General features: G+C 36.8%; 1 protein-coding gene across 1 annotated transcript in view; it reads right to left on the reverse strand.

The window, feature by feature from the left end:
* NFATC3 (nuclear factor of activated T-cells, cytoplasmic, calcineurin-dependent 3) overlaps positions 1–21,036 on the reverse strand; it is a gene marked incomplete at its 5' end in the record, with an annotated part of 52,634 nt that overhangs the window by 19,304 nt on the left and 12,294 nt on the right. The window contains 5 exons of the mRNA XM_010075874.1: positions 970–1,096; positions 1,714–1,769; positions 3,919–4,059; positions 4,879–5,051; positions 6,171–6,370. Of these exons, the coding sequence (XP_010074176.1) occupies positions 970–1,096; positions 1,714–1,769; positions 3,919–4,059; positions 4,879–5,051; positions 6,171–6,370 (697 nt within the window). The remainder of the gene's footprint in view (positions 1–969; positions 1,097–1,713; positions 1,770–3,918; positions 4,060–4,878; positions 5,052–6,170; positions 6,371–21,036) is intronic.

Consider the following 21,036-nt stretch of genomic DNA (forward strand, 5'->3'; position numbering starts at 1 on the left):
ATTAAAGTTGCTCCTTATTTAAGTAGTGTCGTTACTTCATTCCACCATTTAAATAACACAACTAAAACATACTTAGTGTACCAGATACCTTGGTAACATTGCTTAAATTATGTGTGAAGGTATGAAGTAGGTAATTTTAGTGCACAACAACTGAGCAAAACTTATTTTAAATAATGCAAACTAATGGAAGTTGGCTTTGTCAGCATAGGCATTAGCTTTAAGTTGATATTCATATCCATATCCGACTAAAGACTCCTTTGGATATCAGACTGCAAGTCCTCTGAACAGTACTAAAGAGTCTAGCACTGGCACTGGGACCTTGTGAATCCTGACTACTTCAAATGTTATGATTTTCTTAAAAGAAAAGAAAGTAAGTGTCAGGCAAAGGAGCAGGGCACTGCAAATCCAGTAGTAACCACTTCCTCATACCAAATGGAAGGGATTCAGGTGTTCTAACTACATGTACAGTTAACATGTACAGTTCTTGCTCCTGGCTAAGTTACAAACTATTTTCTCTCAACATGCTGCAATGTGTCCAGAGGAAGAAAAAAATATTTTGATTCTTCCTCGTATTTAAACCTGGGGTTTTTTGTTTGTTTTTGGTGTTTTTTTGACATTTGAGGGGGGAAAAAAGCGTGTAAAACCTCTTCTATGATCTCACTATGCTCCCTGTCATCACTAGGGTTATTTAGAAGAGCAGCCTCTCAGATTCACCATCGTTCTCAAAGAAAAACAGAATGCAAATTATTCCGTAAACGTATAACAAAGAAATAACCTGGCTGTAGTCATAGCACAGTAGCTTATTACTCTAAATTTCAGCTTTTTAATCAGATAAACTTAAGTCATTTTACAAACAATTCAAAGCTAGTCTCCTCTATCTGGCAAAGGTAGAACATTTTCTGAATTAGTTTCAAATGTCTACTTTAAAAAACAAAATAAAATGCAACTTTTAAATTTTTTATTTAATACCTGGTGTATAAGTAAAACGCTGAGACTGGCTTTTTTTCCTCTTGCCATTGCAGAGATAAAACTGCACCTGAACTGCAGCTGTAATGGTTTTGTTATGGTATGGAGGAACTTCAAGTATGATGTTTGCCTATATGAAAGTTGAAACAAAAAAGTTTTACGTATCACATGCAAATGAAACTGCTATTAATTACAGAAAAACTAGAATATTTATTGCAAAACTAAAGCAAACTGATATTTTGAAATTGGTAAACTTCAAGGTTATGCACATTCCATAGTAAAACAGTACTATAAGCACACTTGTATTTGGAGACTTTTTTTTTAAACACAAGTCTTCTGAAGGTAATGCTTTTATTTACATAGACACATCATCTAAAGGATGCTTTGTTTATCTGCCAGAGCATAAAAAATTCTAGCACAGAATTCTAGCATTAAGCTTTTAAGAGCAATTTTAATGCACTGGAAATTATTTCTTATCTTAGCAAAATTATCTTCAGTTTTCTTTTTTTCAATTTTCAATTTATTTTTTCAGTGCTTTCACAAAAAGGATACCATCTCCAGCTCCAAGCACCTCTTAATGGCTACTTTATAATGTTAAGCTAATTTGTAAGTCTCCAGTTGTCTGTCTGAATCAGCCAATGGTCTACTTACTTTACTAAATGAAGTCTAGATTTCAGAATAACAAAGATGTCTAGTTTCTCATTTGACAACAGAAAGCTTTCTAAAGTAAGAAAAATTGTTTCTTACCCCTTGACACTTTTCCCTGATTATTTTCCCTTCTACCTCCCACTGAGGTCGTCCATCTGTTGAGAGAAATTTACAAGGAATTCAAGCAAAAAAGCATTTTCTAAAACACTTAAACACTTAACCTTAAAAATATTTAACATAAAACTGCATTTATTTTCAGACATAAAGATGCCATTCAACTGACACAGATAATATTGTAAACACAGTATAAAGCATACAGGTGCTTCAGCAGTTTTAACACTACAGAGTGTCCCTAAGTTGACTCTTGTGCAGGATTCTGCATTTTAACAGAACCAGCTGGTCCCACAGCCTAAGATTTAACTCCAAAGGAGGCAGTGTGTACTGTAAGTGTATACAGGGATTTTTTTTCCCCATTTTTCTAAAAAGGTAGTTGAATTACTACTAACACTTGTGATTATTCAAACAAACACTTTGATGACTTACAGGTTAAGTCACCATGCGAGAGGTAAGATATGCCATAGCTTCATGCGCACACCCCAGGTCATACATTTAAAACAAACACCCTCCCTTGAACCAAAAGACCCGTAGTTCAAATATGGGGCAAGTTGTCTGTGTTGTGAGGGAAGCAAATCACCTTGGTAAACCCCTCCCTGCTCTGACCCAGCATAACCCGCTATCCTTAACCTAACACTCGGTTCTCTCTGTTCCTGGGTTTTGTACAGGTTATCAGGGACCCTGTTGTCTAGCAGCAGTACTTTTTTCGAAGGCATTCAAGTTGTGTATCAGAATCCCCACTGATGTCGTATTTGCTAATAAAAAAACCCCAACTCTTAACTATTGTTCAAGTGTTTTACTCTAAGTAAGAAGCATTAAGATCAATATCCAGAAGAACTACAGAAGCAGGAAGGACTGGTGAGTAACTGACCATATCCGAGTAACACGTATGGATGTACGTACCTGTGTGTGGCATGTGCACCCTGTGTACACCACAAAACCAAAACAAAAAACGTGCAAAACATTCGTTATATCCAGTTGCAGTAAACTAAAAATAAGTATTTGACAGGGTTTTTTTGGTGTTAAATTCTCTAGTTTATGGAGCTGCATCATTATGAAAGTGATAGAAGAGACTTAGCACATGGGTTTAAAAAAAACCCCAACCCTTCAAAACTGTGCTTTAAAGAAAGATGTTTTAGAAACATTCATCCAAAATCTGAAAATTTCTTGCTTACTTTGCGATTCTATTTCCTATATATTAGAGTGAAAAAATTAATCTGCTGCCCTCCCAAAGAATATTATTTTTGATTTCAGGAGATCGCTAGGAAGTAGTTACATTGTTCTACACCTTTCACTGCATGGAGGAAACACTGTCTTTAGTATACCTTAACTGAAACACACACCTGCAATATGATATTTTACTTTACTAATATACAAGTGCAAACCTGCTGCAATTCTCAGCCATGTTGCCTAGAACACTGAACTTGGATTCTAGAGAATGAGAATCATGTGACACAGCCAACTATAACACTTCTGGTTTCTTGGCAGTTAAATATTTGACTGGCTGGTCAAGCACACGAATGTTTAATACACATACAAAAGGTCGCTGCTGTCCATACCGCTGCTTGCTGCCATATTTTACCTGCATGCAGGCTTGCCTGTTTACAGATGCAAATCAGGCATAGACACAGCTGCAGCATACACTGCGCACCTCAGCTGAGCCAGGTCCTCGGCTTTTCAAAAAAATGCATCCTTTAAGAGTAATTTCTGTAGAAAGTGTTGTGCAAATATACTGAAAAAAATCAGTGGTGGTTTCTAACTAATATTTATTTCATTAGCTTAGGAGTAAGTCTGTTCCTATGCAATGACTAAATCAGATGTAACATGACATCAGTGACAAACAGTACGAACATTTCTGTTAGTTCCCATTTTCATTTTTTTAGTTTTTATAAGAAGGAGCAAATACATGGTATGATCTGTCAACAGCATCTTTCAACTATACACAATTCAAAGTTTGTTACCTGTAATTGTCTTCCCGAATCACATGTACTATTTCATTAATAGTTGCCAACCAGCATATAGATCAGTGCCCAAATGGAAGTTTTAGATTACTACTAGTGACTCAAGTTGTTTGGGGCTTTTTGTTGTTGTTGTGTTTTGGGTTTTTTTTTAAACATCCTTACTTCCTAAAAATCAAGCTCAGGTAGTGTTTTGGGTTTTGTTTTCAAGAAAAACTAAGACAGTATTTACCTTGTCCTTTTTCAAAAAATATTATTTTGGATTCTGGCAGAAAGTTGGATCCTGTCACCACCATTTCATGGCCTCCATTTACAGAGCAACTATTGATGCTGTACTTCTCAATCTGAGGAAGTTCTTGAGCAGATCGCTGAGCTTTAAAAAAAATTAAAAAAAAAAATATATATATATGGGAAAGATTATTATCCACAGTTTTTAACCATAGCAACATTTCTTCTATGATCCTAACTTGAAGAATCAAGGGTGAAACTAAACCAAACATCTGTTTACATATATAAATCATATTTGTGTATGATTTACTTTGTTTTTAAAATTACATTGCAATTATACAATTATAGAAAAGAAATGCCAAGAAGCCATGAATCCCAAGAGTCTCCACTGTTACAGCAAATTAAATTTTGAGTTTAGGCATATTGGTTTAAAAATTATATTGGTTTAAAAATTACTTTAATATTTTGTAGATAAAATTAATTCTAGGAGAAATTCAGATTGTTTAAGGTCATGTTTTGATTCCTTAGTGCCAGTATTTATCAAATGAACTCTCTAGAAGTTCAGCTGTTCATTAGATAATACTGTATAAAGACAAGTAATGGTACAGACTCTTGTAAATGAAATGGTATTAGTTCTTCCTGAAATGAATATTTATTTTCACTGAGATATATCAGCTGCCTCTGCTTAGATGCAGGAACAATGGAAGCTGCTAGCTCTGTGACTGCACTATTAGGTTGAAAACCTAAAACATAGTTTTTCCTCCAAACCTTCAGGCTGCCATTTGGCAAGTGTCATCTTTAAATAACAATATATTAATTTTTGGTAATTTAGGTCTTTACATACAATGCTTTTTACACACACCTGTTATATATAATTCTGTCAATCAATATTGTCAGAATGACAGTATTACTGACACATGCAAAAAACATGAGTATAAATTACATATAGTTAAAGCAATCTTACAGCATTCAACAGGTATGGAAGCAGTCTGCAGAGATAAGACTTTTCCACTAGGTTGTGGGATGTGAACACGAAACACAAGTCGCACTCTGGTATTCTTTCTTCCAATATCTGTCTCTCCTTTACGGAGCTCTATATCTGAATTGCGAAGTTTCAAAATACCAGCGCAATCGATACTGGAGATGGGTGAGGAGGGATGGATTAGAAGAGAAAGGAAGAAAATAAATCAAACTATTGCCCAAGAGTACACTGTAAGCCTTTCTTTTGTTAAAGAATAAAGAGCATTCTGTTTTTTTTCCCCATGTTATCCTATTTTAAATGTATGAGATTTAAAGATCTTTTAGTGTCAAAAATGGCAGCAAGTATTCTGTTGAAACATTTTATCTTGTAAATATCTAACTGCTGCTTTTTTGAACCCTAAAAGATTATTGCACATTGTTTAACCTTCAAAGTAAGTTATTTAACACAGTAAACATGATTTACAAGGAGCAAGAGACCTATATTTAGTTCTGCCTTAGGAAGGACTAGAGAATGACAGAAGTGTAGCCATCAAATCCCTGCCACCATTCCACACGGTTGTTGATTATTCATATGAGACACATGCTTCAATCAAGTAACATGTACACGCAAGCTTGTGCGAGTGTTATCTTGCACATCATCCTGGGTTCACAACATTCAATGGAACTATCACGAAGTCTGTAACTAGGAAAATCTAAACTGACTTCACAAGTCTGCATAAGAAATAAATGTACTACATAAACAAATAATTGTGCTTTACTCTGTTCACCAACCCTCCAATCTAACAAAAGCAGTTTAACTGTTGCTGTAACTAACCATTAAACTATTATTTAGCATGTTCTATCTGACAAGACCTGAAAAGTCAGAATAGTGCAACTGCTAAAAATAAAAAGTCATACTAAACTGCATGGCTGTGTTTTTGTCTAAAAAAAAATCTGTAAAATAAAAAATTCTCTACTGGCCTGTAACCCACCAGCAATTTTACAATGTGGAGTTATATATATGCATGGATTGCATGGGGAAGTATAGCCCCTGAAGAACTCATCCATCTCCTCGTCAATCTTATGAACTTCCCTGTCTCTCCCCTCCTTCACTTGTGACTAGCTGAACACTTTAAACATGCCAATATAAAAAAATAAGAGATACGTTTATCTTCATCATGAGCTGTATTTGTGAAAAATATGCTATTCTACAAGATTTTTCTTTCACCTCTGTACAAATGAGAAAAGAAAAAAGCCACATAGCAACTGAACAGCTAACTTTACGCTGCAATGTACCTGGCTGACATATTATTTTCAGGAAGAAGTGGTATTTCCAAAACTTTTGTGCTGGCAATTATTATCTCTTGACTAGCTGTTGCAACTGTTTTTCCAGTGATTCGGTGCACCTGGTAGAACGCATGAGGTCTCAAGTAGCGATCATCTGCTGTTCCGATGAACATTTGTAGGTTTACTGGCTTTTCACTGTAGCCCAGGAGCTGATGAAAAAGCAGATGTAATATTAAAATATTAGTTGACTTTTACTGCATTTGTGTCTGCATAATAGAAATACACAACTAGTACAAAGACATAAGAGTCAAAGAGTAGTATTTAATTACACTCTTCTTCAATCTCTTCAGAAATCAGAAAGATACAACAGATATCTGTTCCCCAATACAGATATCAGCAACAAGACTTACCAGAACAAACAGATATTAAAATATCTGTATGACTTTTGAATCTCTTAAACAGAAAAGCATCATTTTATCTACAGAATTTCTACGTCAAAGCTATGCTATGGTATAGGTGTATTTCTGATATTGCTTTTACTCAAAGCCAAATTATCAATTTTACTAAAATACACCTAGTTTCTAGAAATACTAAAAATATTTTAAAGTTTAGTTTGTCTACTACGGAATGCAACAGTGAATTTATTAAACTCGAGGTTTTGTGAATGCAAATGTTAGTTCAAAAAAAATTCAATTCATAGCTAGAAAATCAAGTACAGTTTATTTTTAGCAAAGAAAATGTTTTAAAAACCAAAATTTTATAAATGTTAACTCATACATCTTTCCTTTTCTTAAATACAAGATTAAACACAAATGCACTCATTGCCATAAAAGCACCTGTTGTGTGAGCTATCAGTAGTAATTCCAAGCACAAAACATTGAAATATCAGAAAAAAAGAAACTTAAGTAAATGAACTCGGAAAGAAGGATCTGGTTTTATGATAGTACATTGGTAAGATATTATCCAGAAGATTTAAGGAAACAAATTTACCCAACAGTACCATGCAAGTTTCATTTAGCCACTGCAATTTTAAGCCTAAAGCCTATAAAATGTGTTTTATAAATCCATGAGGTTTACTTCACCTTCCTGCAACTGGCAGATTGATGGACATCGCAAGTTATGTAGTTTCTAAAAAGCCATGCAGCAAATTTACATCTCATCAATCTCAACATCAACCTACGTTCAAACTGGAGGCAGTGCCAGGCAGTCATCCTTTAAATGTGGCTTTGTCACGTCAATATTTTTATCTCTAGGGAGAGTTATTTGGTCACACAACAATACTATCCAAGCTCTTTACAGAACTAACACTTAAAAACCAAACAAAATGATGTCAATTTGAACTACCTACAAGAGTAATTTAACACCAGTCGTCAGCAGTACAAAAAAACCAAAGCACACCCACACGCTACGTCGGAAGCACCACTGCAGGCTCCTTGTATCTTGATGCACTACTACCGTCAGTAAGTTATATGTACACCCAATGAACCCGTTTTCTATATTCAAGTTACAGCGTTGACAGTACCTACCAGTTCTGTCACTGTTATTAGAGCTTTCTCAGTTAAGAACAGACGTTTTCTTTCTGACAAGAGTCTGGAATGTTCAAGACCCATTCTCAAAGCTTTCAGCCTCACATGACTGCTTTTGTCCAAGATGTAACACTCATTAATTAATCCATCTTGATACAACAGTGCGGTCATACTTTCGTTAGTGCTCTTCCCATTTACCCAATGAGGTTAAATGTGATCGAGAAGCAGAACAGCCAAATCCAGACCACCTATGACAAATAAAACTGAGCTTACTCAAACCCAAAACAACACCTGAAGCTTGTTCTTTGTATCCAGCGCACAGCCACAATCTAAAATGATTCCTGAAAGAGACAAGCTACAGCATATAACTGTTACTGACCAACAACATGCGTATCTCGAGCAGCTGACACAAACGGCTGATAGATTGAATACATTACTTGTTACAATCACAGCATTATGAGATTGCTGTCAAGAGAAAACACCCATTCTACTTCTTTTGTTTTAATGAATAGAGAGAATTGGATTTTATATTTGCAGGTTATCCTTCTGTCCAGTACGTAAAATGTTTTTGTTCTCAGCACAAACAGACCTAAACCCAGGAAAAAAAACCAACCAATCAAACCACAACACAACTTGATGCAGAACTCCAGCATCTTTCCAAAAGGTATTTTTTTGAAATGCCAAATTAATATTTTTCATAATGTCTACAAGTCTGAATTATTTTAGGAGTCTAAAGAAAATGTAAGGACATGTATTAGCTTAGCATTTACAGCAGCCATCTTGTCCCAAGTTCTCAACACTGACTCCACCATTCATCTTCCTCAGAGTTAAAATTAAATCTTAACACAATGGAATTCAGCCTAAATGTGACGTTTGTTAAATGTGTTCACTCTAATACTAGGAATTATATAAATTACAAGCCAGGCCTATTCAAAAATTTGAATAACTTCCAACTGGAGTCACTGTGACAAAGCTAATACCCCATTAAAGCTGTCTTCCCCTTCCTGAACCACGGACGTGTACACAACAGTTCCAGAGATACCCGTGATAGGAGAGAGAGAAGGGGGGAGGGGGAGGAGACCTGTAAAACCAAGCTGGTCTGTCCACCCTCAGTGGAGACACCATCCCCTACAGAAGCCTACACAGAACAGGTTTAGTGCAGCCCAATCTAGCCTGTGCCAGCAGCTGCAGTGGCATTGCCCATGAGCCTCTGTGGCCATAGATGACATTGGAATCACTCAAAGCCACCTCTAACTAGTTTTGCCTCCATTATTCTTGAGCAAAGGCTCACTCTCTGCTCGCCCAGATACGCTATGGAAGACATAAAGCCTGGTTTCTGCAAAGGATGTCGTGGGAGGGGAAAGTGGTGGGAAAGTCTGACAAAAACAGATGACATATATCATCAGGTTATCAAGTGCATTTTCTGTACGATACTCTTGTGATACAAGCTTGTGTGCTTGTTGCCTGTCTCACTTCACTACAGTACAGCAGCTATACCAAATATATAGACATTTGAAACTATGTACTACTGCTTCAGAAGAAAAAAAAACAAAAACAAAAAACAAAACACCCACAAGATCCCACACGGTAGTACCACCTTTAGTCACTTTCCTTCTGGCTTATATATTAAAGTAAATGAAAACAAACAAGAAATCTGATGCCCCAAGGAAACAGAATACATCTTTATAGTAATTTAGAAGAAATCTATGCATGTTATAATACAGAAATATAGGAACAAGGCATCTCATAATTAAAAATGGTCGGTAATAACATCAGGACAAAACCCTGATTATTTCATACATCCTTAAAAGCCATGCTAGTGTAAACCAGTCTCAAAACAAACAAGCCAACAAGGACTCCCCGGGCACCAACTGGATGTTTGCACTATGGCTTTGTCTCAAATGAACTCCTGTAAAGGATCTGCAATGAAGTCCTGTTAAAGGGACTGGAATCTATATATATGGTTAGGCAGAGTAGTAACAGACTGGCAAAGCAGCAGAGACGTCATAAATTTGTACCTTGCATTACAGATGATTTATTGCATTTATTCAAGGTTTAAAATAAAAAGAGAACAGCATAAGAGATAAACAATGTAAAGCCATAAATAAAACCAATGTGTGCAAGTAAGTGTGGCAATGAAGTTAAGTGGTAGGCAGGGAAGAAAAGACAAACCCTGTCTCCTGTATTAGAGAGTGTGACCCGGGGCCTGATCACAGTAACAGGGGGCCACACGAAAAGGAAGGTATCACAGCCCTAAGCAAGCAATAAGCAGGTTACACAGTGTCTCGTGTTTCCAACAGCTGTTATTTACAGGAAGAAAAAAAAAAAAATGACAAGACAATAAGCTTAATAGGCTATGGATGCTAATGGGACAGCCTTATGTGCTAGCTACAACTTCAAGGCAGCTGGAGAGATTGTCTAAAACACGTTCATTAAAAAACTCAAACAACGGACAAAAAAATCCCTCCAACCTTTATTATAAAAATTTGTGCTTTAGAATTAACATTCTCCCCTTAAATCTTCGCTGACAACTGTAGGCATAACATGGATTCTTCAAGAGTAAAATAAAAAATGTACCGAGTGTCTGTAATCAAGGAGCAGAGTCTGTGGGGCCAGTGAGCCAAGGGATAGGTAGGAAATGATCTGATGGCTTGTGGAGAGGATGCCTGCACATCCCATGGCATTCCTATTACATAAGCATTCAAAGCCTTCAGTGACACCAGCACCCTGTCCTAGCACCACATAATTAAAGACAGCCCGTGTCATACCATTGCTGAGAAGAGAGGATGATGGTGGATGACTCTGTTAATTCACCTGAAAGTGCTCCCTATACCTCCTGTAACTGCAGGTGCATTCAGCAGTTTGCTGAAGAGCATGGAAGTATTCTGAAAGCCATTCTGTGAATAAACCTGGTGACAGTAAGCCTTCAACGTCTCTCCCTACATAAAGCAGATCTTTCTGCCCACCACACTTGGTCCGCGCTGGAGACTGAATTATCACAGAATCCGAACTACTTTCCGTCTCCTAGGAATGGTGTCATCTGTCCCCCAAAAGAAAGATGATATTTGGAGCCTGAATTGCCATTATTGATGCAATACCTGTCTTATGAATAATGAAGGAGACTTAGTACCCCAAATCAACTTCAAATCAAGAAAAAATACATATTTTAGAATTTAAAATGCATTACTTTTACATACAGTTTTGTTCTTATTCAAGAAAAATGTTGATTGCTCTTAGTTTCATTGACAGTGGTGTGACACTTTCTTACTACCTCACCTGCTTTATGCACAATTCTGTATGTTGAACAGCCCAAACATCTAAGTCAGTTAAAAAAAAAAAATCTGATTGTTCTTCAACAAAAATACCTTCATAATGAATTTGAAAGACCAGATACTACATTTTGTTCAAAACACCTAATGGAGCCATGGTAATTTGCACCTTTAGTTCACCTTAGTAAAGAATACCCAAGATACACAAATAAGAACATGGTGTCTCTATACAGACCATAGCTACTTAAATTAACAGCATTTTACAATCTCCTGGGAAGTGCTGCAGAACCACCACTATGACAATGCATTGCAATAAATTACTACAATAACAGCCCCCCCAGATTCAGTCACGGGTCACAGACAGAGAGGCAATAACTTAAGCTCCTGGTTGAGCACTAGCTATGTTTTCAAGTATACCTTCAAGCATTTACTCTATTAATGTGCAATCCTAGACCTGTACACTACAAAAAAAAAAAGTTACTAAATTTACTTTAAAAAAACACAACCACTTTCCCAGGAGTAGCAAACAATGTGCTGCAGACAACTAGTAAGTTACTGCCCGCTGTCACTACTGACCTCTAGAAACCCTCCCCTGTAACAGAATACTGACACACCACCCACTGCTCGGCAGAGGAAACTCAGCCAAGTTGTTTTTGTGTTTCTATATCGTTTCCATAGCAAAGGTCAGTGCATGCGTAAGTTAAACTAAAGCTGGAAGGCTAAAGACTGAAGGTCACTACAGGATAAGCCAGACAAGCTTCACGCCAAAGTGGTTCCAGCCGTATTGCTATGCTGCATCCAGTGAACTCACGCCCGCATGGCAATACTGAGTTTACAACTTTCACCAAGTAACTACAAAGACAGTAAGCTAATGAGAAAAATTTTGGATCATCAAGAAGTTGTATTTTGTATTACAAAAAACATTCATACGTTCTTAATGCACACATGGAAAATCCTTTAAAAATGTGTAACATTAGAGACTATACAGATTAATTTGATCACTGGAGATAGCAGCATTTAAACTTGGAATTCTGTGCTAGTGGTGAGAACCATTTTCCTGCTGAGGAAAGCAAGTAGGTCACATTAAATAAGAGGCATCAATGCGGAAAAAAGAAGTTAGCATTTACCAGATTACACGCAGATTGTACCGGGGCCATATCTGGCACACGTCATCATCAATTCCACGCTCTGATCTAAAGGCAAGGCTGCAACACTCAACAACCATGTAAGAGACTTTTTTAAGTCTCTAATATTCAGAAGTTTTACCTCCCCTCCCTGTCTTTTTTTAAATCAAGAAGGTTCTGTCTATGTTTTTGATTTATTGTTGCAGGCCAAGTATTACCAATCTCTATTCCCTCAATACCTAATAGTGTCACTGAATCCAGAAGCAATTTCAGGGTTTCATATGCCTACTCTTTTCGACTAAAAACTAAAGAAAAAAATGGAACTAAAACTTGGTGGGGAGGAAGTTCGAAAAATCATTTAATTAGCTAAGTTTTATGCTCAGCAATCAAGCAATACTAGATACTACTGACTTTCAGACAGTGCCAAAAACCCATTTGATTGTATTTTTAGAACAATTTTCCTGCAAAACTGTCCAGCATTTATTAGCAAATTGACGTGTTTAACCAAACTTTCACTGGGGTTCAATACTCATGTTTTGTCTTTTACATCCCTTTCCTTTGCTTGCTAATTGAGGATGAAGATTCTATCAACACTTTCATGCTCCCTCCCTTTTGCACAATTAATTACTGTTTATGGCATTACTGGATTGGTAAAGCAGGCTGATTAGAAAGAAAGCTTTTACACACAAATAGGCCTCCCTAAAAACAGGGAAATACAAGCCATGTCAGGGGAAAAATCTGTGATAAGTTCAGTGAACAAGACCCGATTAACAACTTCACCAAATGCACCAGTATCCATATAAAAATCCTCAGCTCAAACACGAAGAACAGTCAAGGAAACACACGGCTGTGTAAAGAACTGTAAGCACTTACTAAGCATTTACTTCAGATGGAGATTTCCTAGGCTTTTCATCACCTTGATAGGAAGAGCATGTTGTAACTAGTTATTTCCTCCTTGATAGTCTCATGGCAGCTGGATGCATTTTAGTCACTTCCGTATTCCTTACAACATCCCCCAAAGTTATGAGGTAAGGAGGGCGAAAGAGCAGAATGAAGGCTCTGTTAGATGGAGGTGGAAGGAAAGCTAAAGCGCTTCTCTTGAATTAGGTATTTTTACTTTGTAAGACTGGATGAGTGAAGATATGGTATAACTCCTCATGAAATCTAAACAATCCTAAAGGAAAAGAACTTTCACTGATTAAATTTTAATCCACTTCTAAGCAGTTTACCAAATAAAACCTGTTAGACCTCACTAAAGTAAAATAATAAATCTTTTTAAAAATCCCATTTAAAGAAAAAAACCCAAAACCCACAGTTGAAATGTTTTGCCCTAAGACAAGAGATCTGACCCAAAAGGTTGTAATCCTTTGGACAACAATATGAAAGAGGCAGGCACTGGTGCATGGCTTTGAAGAACTAAACTTTTTTCTTCAGACATTTCTCCTCAAGAATATAATTTTCAAGTGCTGTGTAGCTACTTTCCTAAAGAACTGAAGACTGGTGGTTTGAAAGCTGAAGGGCTACTCTGCCAAGCTGAACAGCACACCTATTAACAGTGACCTGGGAATAAACACAAGGGATGACAAAGATCCAAAGGCATGAAGATGAGCACCATTTGAAACAAAGGACACACAATGACCAGCGGGACAATTTATCATGAATTTATCAACTACTGCATTCATCAAAAGCTTGAAACAAACCATACATAAAAAACCCAAGAAATTAGAGTTCAGGAAAGTTATTGGAAATCAGACTGGACAGTCATTCCTTCTGCCCTTGCAGAGGTGCAATGAGTGCTGACCTACAATCTTTAACGGACTGTTTAAAGGAAACGGGAGAAATTCATGGAAGAAAATCCATTCAGGTCTTTTAGGCAATACCCCAAGCACTAGCTCAAAAAGTCTTCACAGCACATGGGTTGAGTTTTTTTTGGTGTGGTTTCTTTTTGTTTGTTTGTTTTAAATTTAATTCTGATTCTGCAAAAGTTGCAATGTTAAAAAAAGTTAAATATCTGATTTTAAAATTAAATCTGTTTAACCAAAACAACACCTACTTCCCCTTCCTGAAGTACAGTACTATTTTCTATCACTTGATTATTTGGTGTACCTTTCCATCAACTGAGAATGAGAAGCACACACATCAAAAAAGCGTCCTCCTTCCTCTTTTGCTAAATTAACTTATCCAGTAGACTGACTTGAAGACTTAAAAATAGCACAGACCTTTGCAATTCTGAAAACAATTGTGAGACATAAAAGGAACAAGCTTTAACAAACTATTAGATAGTGGCACAAGTCCAATTTTAAAAACATTTTAAAGGTCATCACAAAGACAAACGGGTCCTGCAAAGGACTAAAGCAAACAAGTAACTGCAAATATCAGTGCATTATGGGTCATGATACCATATGTTTACACAACGTACAGAACAATCTTCACGGTTTAAAAACTTGGATTTCTGTTTCTGAAATCTCATACTCTTACATGTTCACTCACTGCTTGCAGACAGGATTGAAAGTGGTTTAAATACTAACTTCAGGCACATTTTGAAGAGTGTTTTAGCTCAGAGTCCTCTCCTGTTCTACACTACCCAGAAAAGGAGATCAATTCATAGCTAAAATAGTGTTAGACTAATCGTACAGCTTCACAGAGTGCAAACTGCCAGTCACATCTCACTAGCCATCCCAATAGGCTATCCATCTGCATTTTGCTCTACATTCTTGAAAAAAAAAAGATGCTATTCCTGAAATACCAACTCCCAGTGCCAAATTATGGCATGGACAGGCTTTGGACAAGCATTTCTGTAACAGAAATAGGTTATTCCCACATAACCTATAGAAAAAACCCCATAAACTGGTTTTACTTTGGAAAAAAATTACTCCTTTTCCACACATTAGTAAATATATGATACAAAGAGCAGTTCACTGTGCTGTACCGTGTGCCATTTGAAATGTTTTTCACATTAATTACTGCATTTTCTAGATTGAGTATTCAAACATATAGCAGATGCATTAATATGGCTTTTACTATCTGTTTTGGGGATTCTGGAGCAGAAGATGCCTAAATAGTCACCAAACTGTACTTGAAAGATATATATTTTTAGAATCTCATCCAAAGGTCAATGTTTTCCCACATACAGCCCACTATATGGTTCGCACAGGCTGAAGCTTACCTTCTGCCTTCTAGATTTATGTGTGGGTTATTGTCACCAAACAACAGTAGGCAATTAGAGCTGGGATATAGCCTGCCTTCTGCTGATGCACAAATTAGTGAAGAATTCAAGACAAAAACAAAAACTGAAAAGTGACAGGCAGTAAGAATGGGAAGGGTCATGAAACACAGAAAAAGCATACTGCTTATTGGGCTTAGAGAACAGGGAGAACTCTGATATGATACCTGCTATTCAAGTAGTTACATGAATTGGGCATTCCGAACACCTGGGAAAAGGTGACAGCCACAGAATCACAGGCCAGGAAACAGACAGACATCCAGACAAGCCTTTTTTAATTTGTCAGATCACCTCTGACATTGCCTGCTTAGATCCCCTTTTGTAGGTTACTGTTTCTTCCTCCAGAACCCAGGCAGAGTTTGACAGGCTTTTTGAGAACATATTCCTGTTTCAGAATTTTCAAAGTAGTTTAAAATTAGTTTACTTTAGCTCAATGAGTTTACCTTTTATTCCACTGCAGCCCTTCAGTCATGACTTCAAGCTCCCGTAATCCCTTTTACACAGGGCTGACATTCAGTCCCTCTTTCACAGGGCCCCATTAAGCCTCACACAGGAGGTTACTGTTTGCTTGTCAGTGACTGGAAGTGTATAACCACTTAAATAAACCAGTTTTTATTTAATATTTCTTTAATTTTTGATCTTACACCTTGCTGAGTTGTCCAGGTGAGTTACATGATGCTTCTTCTCCTCTGTTACTGCAAAATCAACTCCAGTGAGAATTTTGCTTACAGCAGGGGAGTTGATGAATGATTCTATCCTTAAACCCTTTGTAGTATAGCAAACAGACACCTCTGGTACAGGCAAATTCCTAACAGCCAGCACCATCCCAAATTTGTTGTATATGCATGGGCCACAAGTGGATTCTGTACAGTGTCTGTTGCAGATACATCATCAATTTTAGAATAAGTTACCCTTATCATAGTTCACATCTAGAACTGATTCCCACAGTGGTAAATGGCCACAGGACAGATCCTCCTCGCATACAGAATGGGGCTAACACGTAGCTGCTCACTCAACGGTCCCTCAGTACATCACAGTGCACGGTTATCAAGAAGAATACCACACAGATCCCCTTCTTCACTAGTAATGGGACAAAAGATAACAAGGAAATACTTGCCATACACAACACAGCTTACGGAATTCACTACCAAAATACATAATTAAATTTAAAATATTTAAGAAAACTCTGAAAATTACAGAAGTCAACATGAATAGCACGAACACAGCATGCAAAACAACTTTGTCTGTTTCTTTTAAAAAGAAGAAAGTCATTTTAGATCAGAAAGCTAAAATACAAAAGTACAAGAAGAAACTGTCCCTGAGAGATCCTTATCATGTGCCCACCTGCTCTAAAATGCTTACATGTTTTTGATCATACACATTACCCAAGTGAAGTCTCATGAAGAGCCCTAACCACTTGAGACAACAGTAAAAACTCATTCTAGCGAATTGTAAGTGTAAACATTATTTTATTATGTACAGTTTGACCTATGGAAGGGTGGGAAAGGCAAGCAATGATAATAATTAATTTAGAGTCAGATGAAATGTAGCAGCTCTTTGTTTAAAAGGCTTCGTAGACAGGTAAAATAAGTACTCTAACCTACGGAATTAGAATGGTAAAGCTGCTCAGAGGCTATTTCTCCTGACAACAGAATACAAAATTTCCACATAATTTGGATGACAAAAGTTCAACATGCCACCTTTCTCCTTGTTAACCATTCTTCCCAGTTGTTTATTCCTTGTCTGTGAGAATTGTCAGCATTATCTTGTAGATTCTCTACCAAGGTAAAATAAATTATTTCAGATGACATGGATTAGCTAGAAAATAATCCCAAGAAAGCAGAGATTAAAATGACAGATAGCTGCTATTTAGAACGTTTTGCATTAAAAAAGCTGAAAATAAGAGAAATTCATTACAGAATTTGCTTCCCTAAAGTCAGTGGACCTACAAAGCAAAGCATGATGCTCCACTCATTTAATTTCCTCACATTTGGAAATAAGCTGATTAAACGTACTCAACAGATGATGCCAAATTTGTCAGAAGCTTAGTCTCCTAGCAACAGGTATGGTACAGTATTAGTAATAGATTAATGACATGCACTAACAGATTAATGGCTTGAAGCTATGTACTATCTTAACACCTTTATTGTAAATAATACATCAACTGCACACGCAGAACTACAGAGGTTTCACAGTCTGGAAATTAAATACTCTGGCTTTCTATAAAATAATGTTCAAGAGCAAACCGAATTGTGTAGGAAGCAGAAACACAGAAACCTTCATGCACCAAAAGATGTGGAGGTTGGACTTCGTGATTGCTGTAGGTCCCTTCCAACTGAAATATTCTATTCTATTCACCCACATCCTTTTTCGTCTCTGACACTGGTTAACAGACAGCTATTTCACACAAGAAAATGCCGACTACTTTATTGCAATGATCACACACATGGAAGCGACTGGTATAAAGCTCAGAGCACCAAGAAGAAAAGTCAGAAACAAGCAGTAATACATACAGTGAACTGGATTTGCATAATAAACTTCCAGAAGTGCTGGAAAATATTTCACTTTTGTATTGAAATAAAGTATTTTTCATCTGCTCACAGCTTTTTAGTATTTGCCTTTCACCAAACTTGGCCCTTAGCATACTGTTTTTCCCAGCAGTGAGTAAAAAGTTAATACAAATTGATGTTTTGTTTCATAACAACTTCCTCCCTCCCATCAAGCACAACAATTAATTTCTAATCCAGCTGGAAGAGACCAAATTGCAAAATAGAATATTGATCTGTATTTGTATTCATTTTAATTTAGAGAGGCATAGTACAATCCATGTGTTTAAGCATGAGACCAGACATATAAATACCAGCCCCATTTTTAAAACAGCATTCTTGTCATAGCAAGGTATTTCACCATCCTAATGCAAATAAATAGCTTGTAAAATCATTGGTGTAAATCACATAGAATACAGATCTGTTTTTTCTACCTTGCATCTAGTACTGCAGCTTAGAAGCATCTAGTTCTGTAAGCAAAAGGAAGCCTACCTATGTTTGGCAAATCTTGTAAACATCAGCAAAACAAGTTCCCTTCATGCAAATATTAGTGCAAGACACAAGCTCTTGGGGCAAAAAAAATAATTTAAAAAATTGAATGCAGTTCACAAAAGCTCACCAGAGACTTATTTTGTTTAGCTAAAATCTCTCAAGTTTCTGTCCTCATTAGTGATGCGTTAAATTCCAGTGCCAGCACCTTGCCATGGGAAAGCTGTGTCTACTTGTTCTCCACCGACTAGAGCAACACAATGCTCCACATGAGGAAATGTGCCCAGACAGCTTTCAGATTCCAGCCTAGCCCAGGCATCCTGAGTTTTCTCTAGTTTGCAGCATAGACTTCTCTGGTAAGCACCTGACCCTTGACTCTACTGTGCTAAGAAAGCTAGCAGGTCTGACAGTAGGAGAAAGCTGCAGCTGGTTAGGCCATGGTATCGTGATGAGAAAGAAAACACTGAGCAACTTTGTAGGGAATAGGAAAGTTGGATGAAGAGCTCAGATTAAGAATGGAAATGGAAGGATAAGGAAAGACAGTCAATGAAGAAGATGGGATGCAGATAACCAGCCCTTTTTTGGAGGGAGAAAAAGGGAAGATACAAAGTCTTAAGAGAAAAAAAGAAGGAATAAAGAAGTTCAAGGTAAGCTATCAGAGAAGAAACACAGTTTGGTAAATAGCCCAGAGAGTATGATTAGGAGTCAGGTTGAGAGAAGAAATTTATCAGATGAAGAGCTTGAAGTGAGGAGATTGCTTAGGAAAAAAAAAAAAAAAAAAAAGGCAGATAGTCCAAAACAAATTCTGCTAGTACCTCTTTATGTAGGTATAACATTAGAGCTGTTCGAAACCTGATGTAATGACAAAGCATGACAGAATTCACTTGCCAGAGAGGAGGGATAAACTATAAGGAGAAAAAGCAGTATCATGTTTATACTAGAGTATGAGCAGGAGAAAGAGAATGGGGACTGATTATGCCAATCCTATTATCACTTTGCATTCTAGTCTCAAATAGTAATGAGTTAATTCCAACTACTGGAATAAGATAAACATATCAAATACATTTTTAATGTATAGATTGCTACAGCGAAAGATTAAGGACTGAAACCCTGACTGCCATTTTGCTGGAAAAGAACAGGAAATATCCTGGATTTGGGGGCAAAAGACAAACCTTGCTGTAACCTTAATGTAATCAGAAAAGTTTTTTTTTTTTTATTTGTTTATGAAGATTTTATAATTGTTGTCTGATTTGAATTTGTTTGTTTCTGAAGATTTTATAATTGTTGTCTGATTTGATTTATAAATCAAATACTTAAGTTTTATCTTAACCTGGCCTGGGATTAAGAAAAAGACCATTAAGCATGACTGAGGTGAATAAGAGACATTGCTTTCACCCAAGGATGTGGCAAACTGATAAATCAAAGCATCTTAAGAAGTTTCCTCAGCACAATCTCCCCCATGTCCAGTGAATGAGGTGGTGCCCTTTCAAGCTGCATGAGCCAGCTGGCACTGTAGTTATTAAAGGAGACATCAGTGACTACCCCTAACTAATCCAGAAGCCTTCCCAGCACAGAGTAAGGTATTTGTGTACACACTTGAACTCTGAAAGTCAGAGAGGAGCACATCACAGCTTGTGCACACAGTTATACCCACAATACCAAACCCACACATCTTTCCCTTCAAAGAGCATATGATGGCAAATCTTTCTTATGAAAGCCAAGCCTAATCTACCAGGACCTTACATTTAATTCTGAGCTCAACAATAATTGGATGTTGTTTGCAAAATATTTAAATAATACACCTTAGATGCCACTAGCATTTTGAATATTTAGCATTAGCGAAAGAACCCAGCCAAAGCAACTGTTAATGGCAGTTACCAGTTATCGAACCAGCCAGCATATCACTACCCTCTGTTAGCCAGATAAGGACTGCTGCCTGCACTACTGCATTTTCTTCAAACTGATTTAAACTGTTCTAAGAGACAATAAAGCTTGTATGAGTCTGTTAAGACAACGGAAATGATGTCAAAAAAAAGAAAGCAAGAAACAAGTCTTACTTGCCCTGACAGATAACTGGTCCAAATCTAAGGAAACTAGATGATGCCTTCGTTTTTAAGGAGACAGCTACTATTAAACTACAAGTAATAACCTTCGGTCCATGCTGAAGGAAGAGTCAAGTTTAATTTACTCCAAACACTTAACTGAAAGTTAACAGAATGTATGGGTACCATTTCACAGAAGTAACCTAATAAAAACACAAACAAGAGGCATTTACAGTGTTCAGAAGCTGTCTCAAAACCAAAATAAAGATTATTTCTGATTCAAATGAAGCTGTATCATATTTCAGTAAAGCTCCAACTAAACAATTATCGTGACTTTTCTTACCTGCACACTCCTTCCTCCTTCCAGTTAATGCTGAATACATTAAGTAATACACTACTGCACTGTGAATCCATTCACAAGCATAAAACTGCATACAGCATAAAATTGTGACATGTGCTGTAACTGTGGTAAACTGTAAATTTTTAAATATCTAAAACTAATTTTTGTATTGAACATGTTACATTTAAGGGAGAAAAAAAAAATCTTACCCAGGAAGTACTGTAAGCTTCATACAAGGTAACAATTCACAGCATTGGAAATACCAGTAATTGTAGTTTAAAAATTATCTTCTGTTCAAGAAAGACAGACTTCCTAC

This window comes from Pterocles gutturalis, unplaced genomic scaffold (genome assembly GCF_000699245.1).
Source record: "Pterocles gutturalis isolate BGI_N339 unplaced genomic scaffold, ASM69924v1 scaffold1228, whole genome shotgun sequence".
NCBI classification, from domain to species: Eukaryota; Metazoa; Chordata; class Aves; order Pterocliformes; family Pteroclidae; genus Pterocles; species Pterocles gutturalis.